The following is a 13,176-nucleotide window of genomic DNA, read 5'->3' as shown; positions in this document are numbered from 1 at the left end:
TAATTAATCATTCCGGTTTATGACGTTCCCCATATTAAGGACAGGTAATCTTTGTTTGTTTGACATAATTTTACCCCTGTGACAACATATAGATATAAGTGACAAAGACTAAATTGGCCATGACTGCTATAGATAATAATGGATCGATGGGGCCTAAACTTAAAGCACGCCAATGAAATAGGAGAGCTTTCATTTCTCATTTTTGTACTCTCAAGTATCAGTATACTGCCTAGAGTGATACCTTACCAGACGTCTCCCAAAGAACAGTTGAATGTCATCAAGGAGCATGTAAAAAGAATACTTCGAAACCAACAAAAGAAGAAAGAAGTAAAGAGATTTGATCGAGCTACTTTCATTTTTCAAAAGAACTTGTTGACTTCTAAGAAGCCTACTCTTCCTTAGCTAAACACCACCGAGAACGAAATTTTAATATTGTTTAGATTTTTGTTTTCTACTTTCCGCTGTTTATTTTTTATTTTTTAAGTTTTTACCTTTTATTTTTTATTTATTTTTTCCAAAAATATACAAAAAAAACAGAACATCAATGACATTAAGTCTCAAAACATCAATCGCAACCATAAATATAAGGCACAACCAATGGTCCAGGCATTGCAGGCTCAAAATAAACACAGGGATAATTAAAAGCCTAGAGAAATATTGGAGATGAAGATAAATTAGGGTTAAAAGCGTTCAGCCAATGGTTAAAAATCCAACACTTTACAAAATTTTCCCAAGACTGAGGTTGATTTCACATGGAAAATCCCCTATAAAGTCCCATTAGCAGGGTATAATAATGCATAACATTCACAAGGTCTAGTCCTCAGCAAGAGGACTCAAATTAAGCATGCTCCTTTTCATCCCCAGAGAGTAGTTAGTCACACATCATCTCCAGCTTATCATCACCATTTGAAAATTTGATCAGATAAAGATTGAAGCCGCTAGAGACAGCTACTGCAGTTACCCAGTTCTTGAACAACTACTTCCATAGATGGTCTTTCAATAGGAGAGTCATTAGTGCAAAGCCAAGCAATTCTTGCAAGTTTAGCTGCTTCATATTCAAAGAACCTACCATGGAGGTTTGGGTCAATAAAATCTTGGAATCGACAAGATTCAGCTCCAAGACGTACAAAGCTAGTGACTTTTCGCTTCCCAGAAAGGACTTGGAAAACAAGAACTCCATATGCATAAACATCACTCTTCTCGGTAAAACGGCCTGTATTAGTGTATTCAGGAGCTAAGTAACCCATAGCAGCACTGGCCTTGAGTGCTGCGAAGACAATGTCATTGGTAAGGAGGTTGTGCAAGCCAGAATCTGAAAGCAGTGGGTTGAACCACTGATCAATGAGCACTTTTTCAGCTGAAATATTTTGGTGAACGAGAGCCGGTTTGTTTACTTTGCATTCATGCAAATATGCTATACCTGCTCCAAAAAAGACGATAGCTTAGTAAAGGTAAGTCAAGAACAACCAAATTCTAGATTTTGTAGTTGGTATTTTAGCATAAGGGAAATATGCAGAGAAATACGACAAAAAGAATGACAAGAATCTCAAGGTGGTTTCTAATAAACATAAAGCATTTGATATCAATGCAATATCAAATTAGAAGTTAAACAGCTGCTGGGAGTTTCTAGAGACCATATTGTGAAGCACTGAGACATAATTAAACAAATCTAATTAGAGCTAGTCGTTTAACCCGCAATAGATAAATTCAAAACTAAACCTACCTTTGGCTATGCCTTTAATTAGGGAAACTCTGGTGGACCATTCCAAGACCTGGCCATCACCATCCTTCACATCAAGATAGCGTAGCAAATTCCCATTGGGAACAAAATCATAAATTAGAAAGCACTCTCCCCGGGCCTTTGAACAACAAAATCCTCTCAATCGCACTAAATTCTCATGCTTCAATGAAGCCAAAATATTCAAGCCCTTTAAGAACTCTGCATCATCAGATTTGCAACTAGTTTTACTGATGCTTTTAATAGCAACAGCAGATCCATCCCTCAGAATCCCTTTATAGGTTGCAGAAAAGTTACTTTTCCCCAATAAATTTACCTCTGAAAAATACTGAGTAGCTGTCTCCACCTCTTCTAAATTGAACCTAAAGCTTTGAAAGATATCTTGAGCAAAGCCAGTGCAATTCCTGCCATCAGCCAAAGGATCCCAACCATTAGCATACTCAAGGCTAATAAGTGGAGAGCCATTCTTCCTGTATACACCCTTGGCTTGATCAATGCTAAGACCGCTATCAGAAATTTCAAATGAACTACCAAGCTTCTGTTTCCGGCGACGGTATTGTGTGAATGTGAGGATTCCTATAGCTGATAATGCAACTGTGACAACAATTAGGCCCACAAGAATAGGACCCCTTTGAGATTTTGATGGCTTCGAGCACTGAGTTGGCTCACAAGGTAACTGCAGATTTGCTGTCTCTGGTATTTCTCTTGGACGACCAGTTGTCCCCGGTCCATACACCTCAGGTCTGTTTGAATTAATATGATGATCAGAAGTATTGCAAGCTTCCAGTGATGAAAAACCAGACCCACATAGACCCAGATTATTTTGAAACAGGAACCCATTATTCAGTCTCTTAAGGGCTACAGCAAGCAAAGAAAAAAAAATCAAATGGAGTTTATTTTCTGTAATAAGACTAAGATGAATATCGACCGAAGCTATAATAAAAAGATGATTACCAAGAGGAACATTGCCAGAAAGAGAATTATTTCGGATGTCTAGAACTTCAAGCAGAGGAGCATCAGCTATTTTCATAGGGATTGAACCAAACAGACGATTGAAGCTCAAATCAAGCCTCATCAATGTACCCAAATCTCCTAGCCTTGCAGGGATTGCACCAGTAAGTTGGTTGGATTGCAGGGCAAGAACATTAAGCTTCTTCAAAGATCCCAACTGCGTCGGTATGCTTCCCGTGAGCTGGTTATAACAGAGCTGCAACACTACAGAGTATGTGCCAAAAAAAAAAGGAACACAGTTAAGTGAAGATTAGTTTCAAACGACCAAAGACACAAAATAAATCATGGGTTAAAAGTTCAATCTTTTTCAGAAAAATATTGAGCTTTTTAATACTTTGAGGCTCTACATCCAGTGGGAACTAACCATTTTGTTGCAGCAGGGACAAAAAGGAAATGTTAACAAGAGGCACGCTTGAATAAATTTTAAATTTTACCTTGCTATTTTCATTTTCCTAAATGAGAAAATATGGCATCAATTTTGAAGCAGATGTCAGTGTGTCTCACTGTCTGTCAATAAATTTTCTCAGAATCCAAACATAGCAAGATTTGAAATTCTTTCAGCTCAACAAACAAATCATTGGCCAAAATAAAGAAATCCCATATTAAATAGGAGACATGAAGCTGCATGACATCAAAATAAATAAACACCCCAAGAAAGAAGCACAAAGCTTCTTAGAACCTCTAACCTCGAAAAATCCGTGCTAAATAAAACAGAAATTTTCAAAATTTATAAACAAAATATAGTAGCACTAACCTTGCAAGCTACCCATGTTACCAATCTCCGGAGGAATCTCACCAGAGAGATTATTCATATTCAAATATAAATCACTGAGCAGAGTCAAGTTAGCTATTTCTCTTGGTATATCTCCATACAAAGAGTTGTAATGCAAGTAAAGCCCTGTCAAATGCTTAAGCCCAGCAATAGCTGATGAGACTTTGCCGGAAAGCCCCTTCCCTTGCAAAGAAATGTTGGCTATTTGCCCTTTCTCGTTACAGGCTATGCCTTCAAAAGAACCATCACAACGGTCACCATTGATGGTCCATGAAGAGAGATATTTGTCATCTGGGTCTAAAGCAGCTTTCATATCTAGGAGTGCTCTCAGCTCAGTATTGGCACTGAAACAACATTGGGTAGTGAAGAGAATAAAGATAAAGAAGAGAGGTACCGTAGAATCCATTGTTTTGGTTTCAAACTTTCAACTAAAAAATGGTAGAAGAAAATGGTTGTTTTGCTCTTGAGAAAACAAATGCTTCTGATCCTCTGGCTGGGTCACTCGTTTGTTTGCTACTTGCCTTACAGGCAATAGTAGGAGCTCTTCTGTTCTACCCTTTTTTCTTTCCCTTTCTCAGCTATCAAGTCACACTCTCTCTCGGACAAAGAGAAGAGGGCGAGGAAGAGACAAAGATGCAGAGATGTCCATGCCCTCTTAGCGTAGAAAAAAGGTTTACGAATACTATCACAGGGGAAATGCTGAAAAAGATAGGCAACAGCCAAAAAAAGGACAAAAAAGTAGAAGAAAAAGAAAGTAGCTATGACTTTAAAGAGTGTGGGCCGTTGGATTTATTGACCTTTTAAAAGAGCATCGAGGAGTAATTGAGGCTCAGTTGCATGGTAGTGTTTCTAGTTCAGGTGATGAAGAGGAGACTTTGGCTGACCTCTCTGCCCTTGACATTCCATCTGATAAAGAGATTTTTCAAGAGGGAAGCTTGCCTAGTGTATGACCACTCATACAACAATATGTTACTCTATGAAATCATAAGGGGAATTTATGGCATGCAGCAATTTGCTAACAACACTTTTGAAAATTGATTACTATTTATGATTCACTGGAATTTAAAACTAGTAGTACTGTTCTTTTGATCTTGATTAGAGAACTCCCAAGAAAACAATGAAGCACTTATTACTTTAATTATGTACACTAAAATAAATGTTATAATCTATGCCACCAAGATATTTTTTTTTAATTTACAAAGGTACTAGTAGTAATGTATTTTCTTTTACAAATTTTGGTAAGAGTGACGCATTGATTTTTTTCTAATATGCTAGCATCACATGTGAAGCCTATGAAAGGGGCAAATTAGATTAAATTAAGGAAATAGTATAATCAAGGTTTAAATTTGAAAGGGCTAATTAAACCTCTATGCCTAGCTCTGTGTCTTGACTTGATTTTGCTTATCTTTTGGTTGGAAAAAAAAAGAAAGTAGCATGTCACGTGTTTTTATTTATTTATTTTTGAGAGAGACAGAGAAAGTATGATCTACGCAGTCAAAAAGAATCCGATGGACCAAATCAAATCAAATCAATCAGTGCCAGAAAATGGGGTCCACGAAACTTCAAACGGAGAGCCACTGGTATACCACGTGGTGGTTTATGGGTGGTCAGTTACGGTACTTAGGAGGTCATGTAGCCGTTCTGTATTTCGAGATTCCCTTCCCCGCTCGGTAAAGAAGTTCGAATTTGAAAAAAGCCACGATCCCATGCAAACATTCTACGGTAAGACCATGAAAGAAATAGAACGATTTTGAGCCGTTGAGTTTCAAGATAACCTAGTTAGGGTGTACGACTGAGTAGCGGTGATTCTGGTTAACCAGAACCCAAGGTGATAAAAAAAAATATAGAGTAGAAACTTTATTGCCGTCCTTTTGGACCTCTCTGGTTGTGCTGTGTCAGAAAAAGTCATAATCTGACATGACTGCCTGCACTGTACTCTCCAAGACCTTATCTTAGACAACCCTCTTCGCTATAATTGGATTTTTTATTTTTCAGTAATTTTCTTTTTAATTCCTACTAATAACTGTAGTTAACTTTTGCTGATCAAGATTTCTTGAGTTGCCCCTCGTCTGAAGTAACCCACTCCGTTTGTTTCTTTTCAATTACTGTATGGGGAATTTTTTTGCTTTTATGCTATGTCATTTATGAAAATAGAAAACCTCCGTTCTAAGCTTATGTTTTGTCATTTTCAAAAGTAAAAATAATCTATTCAAAATTTTTATTATCTTTTATTTTGAAAAATGGGAGATTCAAATATATACACACACGACGTTTTAAACAGAATATAATGAATTCAAATGCAACATTCCGGTGTTTTATTTCTCATTTGTTCTGTATTTGCTTTGTTAATTGATCAGTAGGACTGTGGGACCCGAACCCGTGATGTGTTGGAGACGGAGATACACGTGCAGTGCTCCAGTGAGCATTTACACATCTCAAAGGGCTGGTAAAACCAAGTCGGAAAAGAAAAGGGTAGGCGCATCATTCGTGATTGTGAATAATTACATACACACCAGTCACTTTCGCCGCCACAATCATTCATCAGTATTTCTGTTGTATACTACATTCCTTCAGCTCATTTTAATTTTTACTAGTATAATTTAGATTAAGGAAAAACTTAATTACTACAACTACGTGGCTGTGGCCTACCCTTTGCGATGGATCTCTGTGTCAAAAAAAAGTTGGTCGATGAGGCTAAAACGTGTTGGTCACCAACAAAATAGGTCTATTCGGTTCATGGAAACTTTAAAATAAAAATGAAATTTCCCCTGATTTTTTTACAAAATCTGGAGGAAAATGTGGGTAGAAATTCTGGAGAGAGTGCTCCTCCAATATCTCCATGAATTAACAAATTAAGTGCTGAAAAGAGAGCCACTTTAAACCACCACCAAACATGTCCAACTTGCATCCCAACCACCTTCAGTGGGCATGATGCGGCAACCTCTACTGAGCTCTTGAGTGGAGATCTGGAATGAACACGTTACTTTAATTGAATGTTCGAAATCATGGAGTGAATCATTCTTCATCTTTCTCTTGTGCTTTGCTTGTTTATCTTTCATCTCTACTTCTTTCGCTTTCACACGATTTGTCTTCATAAAACCTCCCTTGATCGATGGTGAGGTTGTGTTGCTTTGAGTTTGGCTTTTGGGATTTCGAAATTTGGATGGTGATTGTGTTAACGGTTGATTTAATCATGATATTGTTCTTTTGAATATTTTTGAAATGATTCGTTTCTAAGATTTTGTTTCAGCTTTCTTTTCAAGTGAGACAAAGTGTTAAGTATTAACGCAGATATTACCAAAAGAAAGAAAAATAGCAAAAGAAAACAACCCGCGTGCATGCAAAGCATAATTTTTGAATTTTTCCCTTTTTTACTAAATTAGTGCCTTAGTGTTATCGGGGATTAATGAGGAATTTATCATAAATTGAACTGTATCCTGCATTTGTTTTCTTTTTCTTCAAACTTGTCCAGAAAATTGTTGCCAGAATTGCAGTAGGATCTCGGGAGAGACACAAATTTTGGCTTACGTCCCTGTTATATAAATCAAGAAAAAAACAAGTGCCAAACTATAGTTGTCAAACGGAGTGGAGTAGGGAAGCAAAAATGAAAGAGAAAACAGTATATAATATTGGACCACATTAGCGATTTGTAGTTCCAATATTGGAAGCTAGCATACGTCAGGTATCACAAGATTTGGATTCTAGAAATACTAGATGACTACGATGGGATACGTTGCCTGATACATTCGATAAAAAAACATTTGTGTGTTTACAGAATTTGCTTTGAGTTCGTGAAAACAAAATTTGCAAGAAAAAATGACGGGATTTGATCGACACTATAAAGTAACCTGTCTTTTGTTTTTGTAACTCATTGGCAACAAGACCGTGAAACGATTACAGCCTTTTCGGGACCACCGCTAGGCAAGAATTTAGAATATGAAAGATTGATTGCATTAGTCACGAACGTACCAACCCCCTTTATATCCATTCTCCTGCTATATATCCTATTACACTGTTGATTTGAAACAAGAAAATCGATGCGTTGGTCATAATTTTGATTACCTATATGCTATATAGATAGAACAATTGCACATTGGATACAGTCTTTTCCTCTGATTTCTCCCGCTAACAACCGAAAGATAGGATTCTTCCTTGTAGACTAGCAGTTGGAGGTACATGTTAAACTGTTTTCTGAACATCAGAATATCTAGGGTTGCACAAAATTGCATCGGTGTAAGCCGCAGCTTGCGTATGGAGGAACCCATATTTTATTATAACTACTTCAATCCCATTTGTTTAACACAACAAATATACCTTATTGACCGCAAAAGAAGGTTTGTTATAGCTTATTATATTCCAGTAATGTTGTTTTTTAGGCATTGATCTATTGTAGACCAACAATGTTTTGGAGATGCGGTGCTCCCAAATTTTTTTTTTTCTGTTTTTTTTATCTGTTCAACACTGTGCTTTGGACTTTGGAGGATCTATACCCTGCTGCCTCAAGCCTTTTTGAAGCTTTTCCATTTACCTTGCACAGGGACAAAGCATCTCGTTATATTTTATTGTCCATTCATGCTTCTATATGTGAGATTAAAAGCTTACACGTATGCTAGCCAGCTAAAAGGAAGTGCTCCCACTTGGATCACCCTTTTACGAGGCAATTTGTTAAGCTCATTTCTACACGAAAATCCCAGCTTTCTTTTTCCAAGAGTTAGCTTGTATATAGGCCAAAGCCATATATACCATATGATGGCTCTTTGGGCAGTGGGAACATGTTGCTTTCCTTTAATTTCTGTGGTCCATGCTGTTCACATTCCTTAATAATAAAATTTACTGTATGATATGATACAATGCCAACTGCTAGCTGTCCTAGTAGATGGTGCTTCAAATACAATATCAGGCCTTTAGATAATTCAACAAAACTCAAATGTCAAATATAGGGTATTTTGACAGTTTGTTGGGTTTCTTTTACTCGTCACTTTTAAGTCTTTTTATTTGTTGGTATCATGCAACAAGCTGGAGAACTTTGTAAGGATATTGCATAATAAGGTCAACATCAAATTGAGGAGCATCTCCCTTTGGTAGAGGAGATAACAAAAGCTTGCATTAAAGCAGCTAGGTGGCTAAGAATTTAACTACCAAAGCACAGGAATTTGGCAAAAGAAACTTATTGTGCATAAAGTTACGACTGATGTCAATCATCCTACAAAGGTTCTTGAGCCCACTTTTCTTTTTTCCTTTTGTAAAACTGAGTTTGGCAAAAGGCCAAAAGCTATATATGCTGGAGCTCTAAACCTATGGAAGAATTACTTTCCATAAACACAAGACTTCTTTTTCTAAATTCTATTCTTTATTAATTAGTAGAAATGTCTTTGATTGACCATTATCAAGTTTTATAAGGGTTTATATATCTTTTGCATCAAAGAAGGAATTTTGGGGCATGGGACCGATAATTGTGGAGTTGAATTAGTAGACTTCTTCATGAGGGCATTACCAACGAGTTGTGTTTCCAAACTATACATGCTGCAGAGCCGCAAGGTGTTAAAGTTGCTGAAAGAGGATGAGGTAGGTATTATGCAAAACTAATTATTATTCTTTTTTTGGAGAAAGGTGCAATGGAAGGGTGAGAAATTAAAAACAAAAAAAACTTTAGGAGTAAATTTTTGAAAAAAAGCAAAAAATATTTTGTTAAATTAAAAATAAAACTAGTATATTTATTTTTAAGAGTTTGTAAAATTATATAATTATTTTTTTAATAAAATGATAACATAAAGTTTACCGAAAATATATAAGATTTATGTACTGATTATACATCAAATATAAACTTTTTAACAAAAAAGGATGTGACACATATTACATTTTTATTTTGTAACAAACAAATGGACATACAGAATAAACAACACTAATTTATATATTTAATCTTGTAAGTGAAGATTCGCAGCAAAAGAATATGGGCTCATAGCCTTAAAGTGTTGCGCTGAAGTTCCTTTCTCTTAGCTTTTGCGAGTCCTTTAGCGCACCACAACGCCTTTTCCATCTCTTTGTTGGATCTTCCGATTCAAGCAATTGAAGTTCAAGGGGAACAACTTACGTCCTCTGCGTTCTGGGGAGCTTGAAATATCATGACAATTACAGGCCAAAAAAAAGGAAAAGATCATGACAATTTACTCCGTATTTAATTTTTGTCAACTAAAGATAACGTTAATGCTAGTCTTGTTTAGCAGTTCAGACTACGAAGGATCATTGCAATGGCTTCAACTTTAGTTAGATAACATTTCCACATGGCTACCTATGGCTTGGGACCAAATTACTTAGCTTTGCTATGAGCTAGCAAAAGGGCATGTTAATTATTAAATCAAACAAAAATTGATTGCAGGAGGACTTTTGGAGAGACTCGGTTACTATTTCCATTCTTTCGAGCTATACAAATAATAGCAGCTGTCCTCAGGATCATAGGCTAAAAGCAATGATTCTTTTCTAATCTAGCATCTGAGCATCTTGCCTTCTTTTTCCGCAGAAAAGGTTGAACCCAATGTCTGGCATTCTGGCGGGCATGATCAGTTAAAAAAGAAGTCCAAACCCTACTGAGGATTCTTGAAGCTGGTTGAGGAAACGGACTCTAAACCAGGCTGAAATGAATACTTGAGCTTTTTCAGCTGTTTATTAAGAATGGGGCAGTTTCCTATTCTATCATCGTTGAGATCGTTTCTTCAAACGCTGTTTCATGTGGTTCAGGATGGCAACAGGGTGCCATGGAAGCTTAGGAATTTGTCCAATAAGTTACAACAACACCTGAAGGAGAAGTTAAGGGAGGTCCAGGTCGTATGTCATGTCTTAAGGAAAGTAATTTCTATTCAAATTTTGCAGGCAATTTCAGTCCCTGATTGCTTGCTGCTATATTCTCATTTTCCCAATAAAGGCGTTGCTTTCAGAAAATGGAAAAAGAAAGTTAAAAAAAAAAAAAGATTGTATAAAAAAGACATGGCTCTCTGCCTCTTATAATTCCTCATGGAGCCCAAAGCATTAACATGCTTCACCAAACCGTGGCCCAAACCATGAAGTAATATTGCATCAACGTTCTACGAGAACAGTCATTCTGTTTGCTTCGGTTAGCATATAGACGGAAGAAGAGGTTGAGACCAATATACTAACTGAAAAAAGGAGGATTAATTAGGTTGAGACATGATATGATCAAATGAGACATTCTTCTTAGCGGTAAATATGATCAAGTTAGACATGATTATTTCTCTAGAAGCTGGCAACCACCTTTGGCTTTTATTGTATTCATGGAAGTACCGGCAGCCATGAACTAAGCTTTAACTTAATTAGTACCATGTTTGAAAAACTTTTAATGCATCCCAATATGATTATATACCTAATGTCCGGAAATATTATTGGATAAACCCTTTTTATTACGACATTTTTAGACTTTAGTCCTATTCAATAATATTACATTATGCTAGTTTATTTTATTATGTCTGCTTTAAAGAGGGATGAAAGTTGTGTGTAATAATTTCCCTTGTTTGAATTTGATTTACAATGGCTTTTTGGTCCCCGTTCAGTTCTTGCAATTATTTGATTTTGATGTGCGGATTGTTGGGCCCTGGAAAGAGAGAGGAGGATGTCAGAGAAGAAAAACTATTACAGCATCGATGCCTTTAAAAGGCTCGCTTTCGTAAAAGAACATGGTCTATCAGCCCAAATATTAAAATCGTACTTGTTCCAGCAAAGAGAAGGGCCCAAAACTCCAAGCCCAAGGATATCAGTGTCATTTTGAAAAATGCATAGGGCAGATTAGCGACTGTGTGAAAATATAAAAACCCTAAAGAGAAACACCGCTTGGTAGGAAACTAGGGTTTGAGCTTGCGCCTCGTTGCCGACTGCCCAGTAAAAGCCTCAGCTAAAACAGGGAAGTCTCACCACCACAGCCGTCACCATGGGTCGCATGCACAGTCGCGGGTACTATTCTCTTCCTCGCTTTCTCTTTCTATATGTGTATATTTCTACGTGTACTTATCTGCATATTGACATTTTTGCTTTGTTGCAGTAAGGGTATTTCTGCGTCAGCTCTGCCTTATAAGAGAACCCCACCAAGCTGGCTCAAGATCTCTTCTCAAGATGTGAGTCCTTTATCCCTTTTCAGATTCCTTGCTGACAGAAATGCCCAGGAAATTTTCTTATGATTCAGTGTTAATTTGTTCAGGTTGAGGAAAACATATGCAAGTTTGCAAAGAAGGGCTTGACCCCATCTCAGATTGGTGTCATTCTTCGTGATTCCCATGGCATTGCTCAGGTTAAGAGCGTTACTGGAAGCAAGATCTTGCGTATCCTTAAGGCTCATGGTAATATATTCTTCTTTCGTTTGATTATAGGATTGGTCAATGTCTTTTATTCCTTCCAGTTAGCATAAAGTTTCAAGTGGAAAATTTTCATTAATTATTCTTTAGATTAAACAAGGTGTGATGGATTATTTTTTATGTGCTGTTAATTTTTTTTTGTTTGGATAGGTCTTGCCCCTGAAATTCCCGAGGATTTGTACCACCTCATCAAGAAGGCTGTTGCCATCCGCAAGCATTTGGAGAGAAACAGGAAGGACAAGGATTCCAAGTTCAGGTTGATTCTTGTTGAGAGCAGGATTCACAGGCTTGCTCGCTACTACAAGAAAACCAAGAAGCTTCCTCCTGTCTGGAAATAGTAAGTCTGTCTCTGTTGATAGCTTGTGTTCCTATTAACATGTCAATGGGTGATATACTAATTTCATCAGCTAATTGCGTTCAGTTTACATGGTCCAAGTATAATTTACATCTTGTCAAGTTCACACTCTGAGCTTAAAAATGCAATTGATGTCTAGTTGGGTAAATGGGTTTTGTTGCAAAATTGCTATTCATGTGAAACATGGTTATATGTAATCATTTTAATCAAATGGAAATCTTGTTTGAAAATCTGTAAATACATGGAACACCTAAATGTGTAGATTGCTTGAAATCTATTTGTAATTTTAGATTCTGAGAGAAGTTTTAGAATATATTATGACAAATATCATTTCACTAAATAATTTGGTTTACAATGTCGTATATAAATATGTAAGCTATAGCAGTCGATTGTCTTCAAAATATTGTCAGCATCTGGCAAGAGAAATATGTTAATTTGGCTTCCTTTTGATGAATTGGTTTGCTTTGTTATGTTCATCACTATAGAAGCACTTTGTGCAACTATTTCGGTATATTCTGCCTGGAGTTTTGTTTTTTTAATGCTTTGTGTCGTAATACTGATTTATCTTCTTGGTTTGCAGCGAGTCTACAACTGCCAGCACTCTTGTTGCTTAGGGTGGGTGTCTGTTGGTGCAATTTTGGGGTATCCTGCTTCGGTGTGGATGCTCTGAGTGAGCTAGATTGTGTTCTTGTTCTAGTGAGATATATCCTGAGCTAAGACTTTATTCATAGCTGTTAAAAATTTTGTTATGTCTGAAAAGAGTCTAGAACTTGTTTCTCTGCTGATTCTACTCAATGTTCCTTTTTCTCTTTTGTACTTCATTCAAGATTTGAAGCAAGAAATCTTTTTAATTTTGAAATCCGTAGTATACCCCCTTACTACGTTATTGTTAGCGGGATTGCTGAAAGCAGTTTAGCCTTACCCTCCTTGAAGGGGTTAGGGT

General features: G+C 36.7%; 2 protein-coding genes across 2 annotated transcripts; one reads left to right on the top strand and one right to left on the bottom strand.

The window, feature by feature from the left end:
• Positions 1 to 617: 617 nt before the first annotated feature.
• Positions 618 to 4,227, bottom strand: LOC110418674 (Leucine-rich repeat protein kinase family protein). The gene is made up of 4 exons (XM_021431463.2): positions 3,504 to 4,227; positions 2,693 to 2,953; positions 1,724 to 2,596; positions 618 to 1,420 (listed from the first exon to the last, which is right to left on the bottom strand). Exons 1-4 carry the CDS (start codon positions 3,925 to 3,927, stop codon positions 939 to 941), a joined length of 2,040 nt encoding a protein of 679 aa, XP_021287138.1. The 5' UTR covers positions 3,928 to 4,227; the 3' UTR covers positions 618 to 938.
• A 7,115-nt stretch (positions 4,228 to 11,342) lies between these two features.
• LOC110417620 (small ribosomal subunit protein uS15) lies at positions 11,343 to 13,092 on the top strand. Its single transcript, XM_021430074.2, has 5 exons — positions 11,343 to 11,480; positions 11,569 to 11,641; positions 11,725 to 11,863; positions 12,029 to 12,215; positions 12,814 to 13,092. The coding sequence occupies exons 1-5, from the start codon at positions 11,458 to 11,460 to the stop codon at positions 12,845 to 12,847; spliced, it is 456 nt and encodes a 151-aa protein (XP_021285749.1). The 5' UTR covers positions 11,343 to 11,457; the 3' UTR covers positions 12,848 to 13,092.
• Positions 13,093 to 13,176: the final 84 nt, after the last annotated feature.

This window comes from Theobroma umbraticum, unplaced genomic scaffold (assembly GCF_002168275.2).
Source record: "Theobroma umbraticum cultivar Fairchild unplaced genomic scaffold, ASM216827v3 scaffold_50.0, whole genome shotgun sequence".
Lineage (NCBI taxonomy): Eukaryota > Viridiplantae > Streptophyta > Magnoliopsida > Malvales > Malvaceae > Theobroma > Theobroma umbraticum.
This window is presented reverse-complemented; position numbering and strand designations above follow the sequence as displayed.

What these genes read in the sequence shown, in the direction of transcription:
- LOC110418674 (XM_021431463.2), bottom strand. Translation starts at nt 3,927, where the DNA reads ATGGATTCTACGGTACCTCTCTTCTTTATCTTTATTCTCTTCACTACC. An exon ending in TTCTGGCAATGTTCCTCTTG is followed by an intron (nt 2,597 to 2,692) that starts GTAATCATCTTT and finishes TGCTTGCTGTAG; the next exon opens with CCCTTAAGAGACTGAATAAT. An exon ending in AATTAAAGGCATAGCCAAAG is followed by an intron (nt 1,421 to 1,723) that starts GTAGGTTTAGTT and finishes TTTTTGGAGCAG; the next exon opens with GTATAGCATATTTGCATGAA.
- LOC110417620 (XM_021430074.2), top strand. Translation starts at nt 11,458, where the DNA reads ATGGGTCGCATGCACAGTCGCGG. An exon ending in GGTCGCATGCACAGTCGCGG is followed by an intron (nt 11,481 to 11,568) that starts GTACTATTCTCT and finishes GCTTTGTTGCAG; the next exon opens with TAAGGGTATTTCTGCGTCAG. An exon ending in CTTCCTCCTGTCTGGAAATA is followed by an intron (nt 12,216 to 12,813) that starts GTAAGTCTGTCT and finishes CTTGGTTTGCAG; the next exon opens with CGAGTCTACAACTGCCAGCA.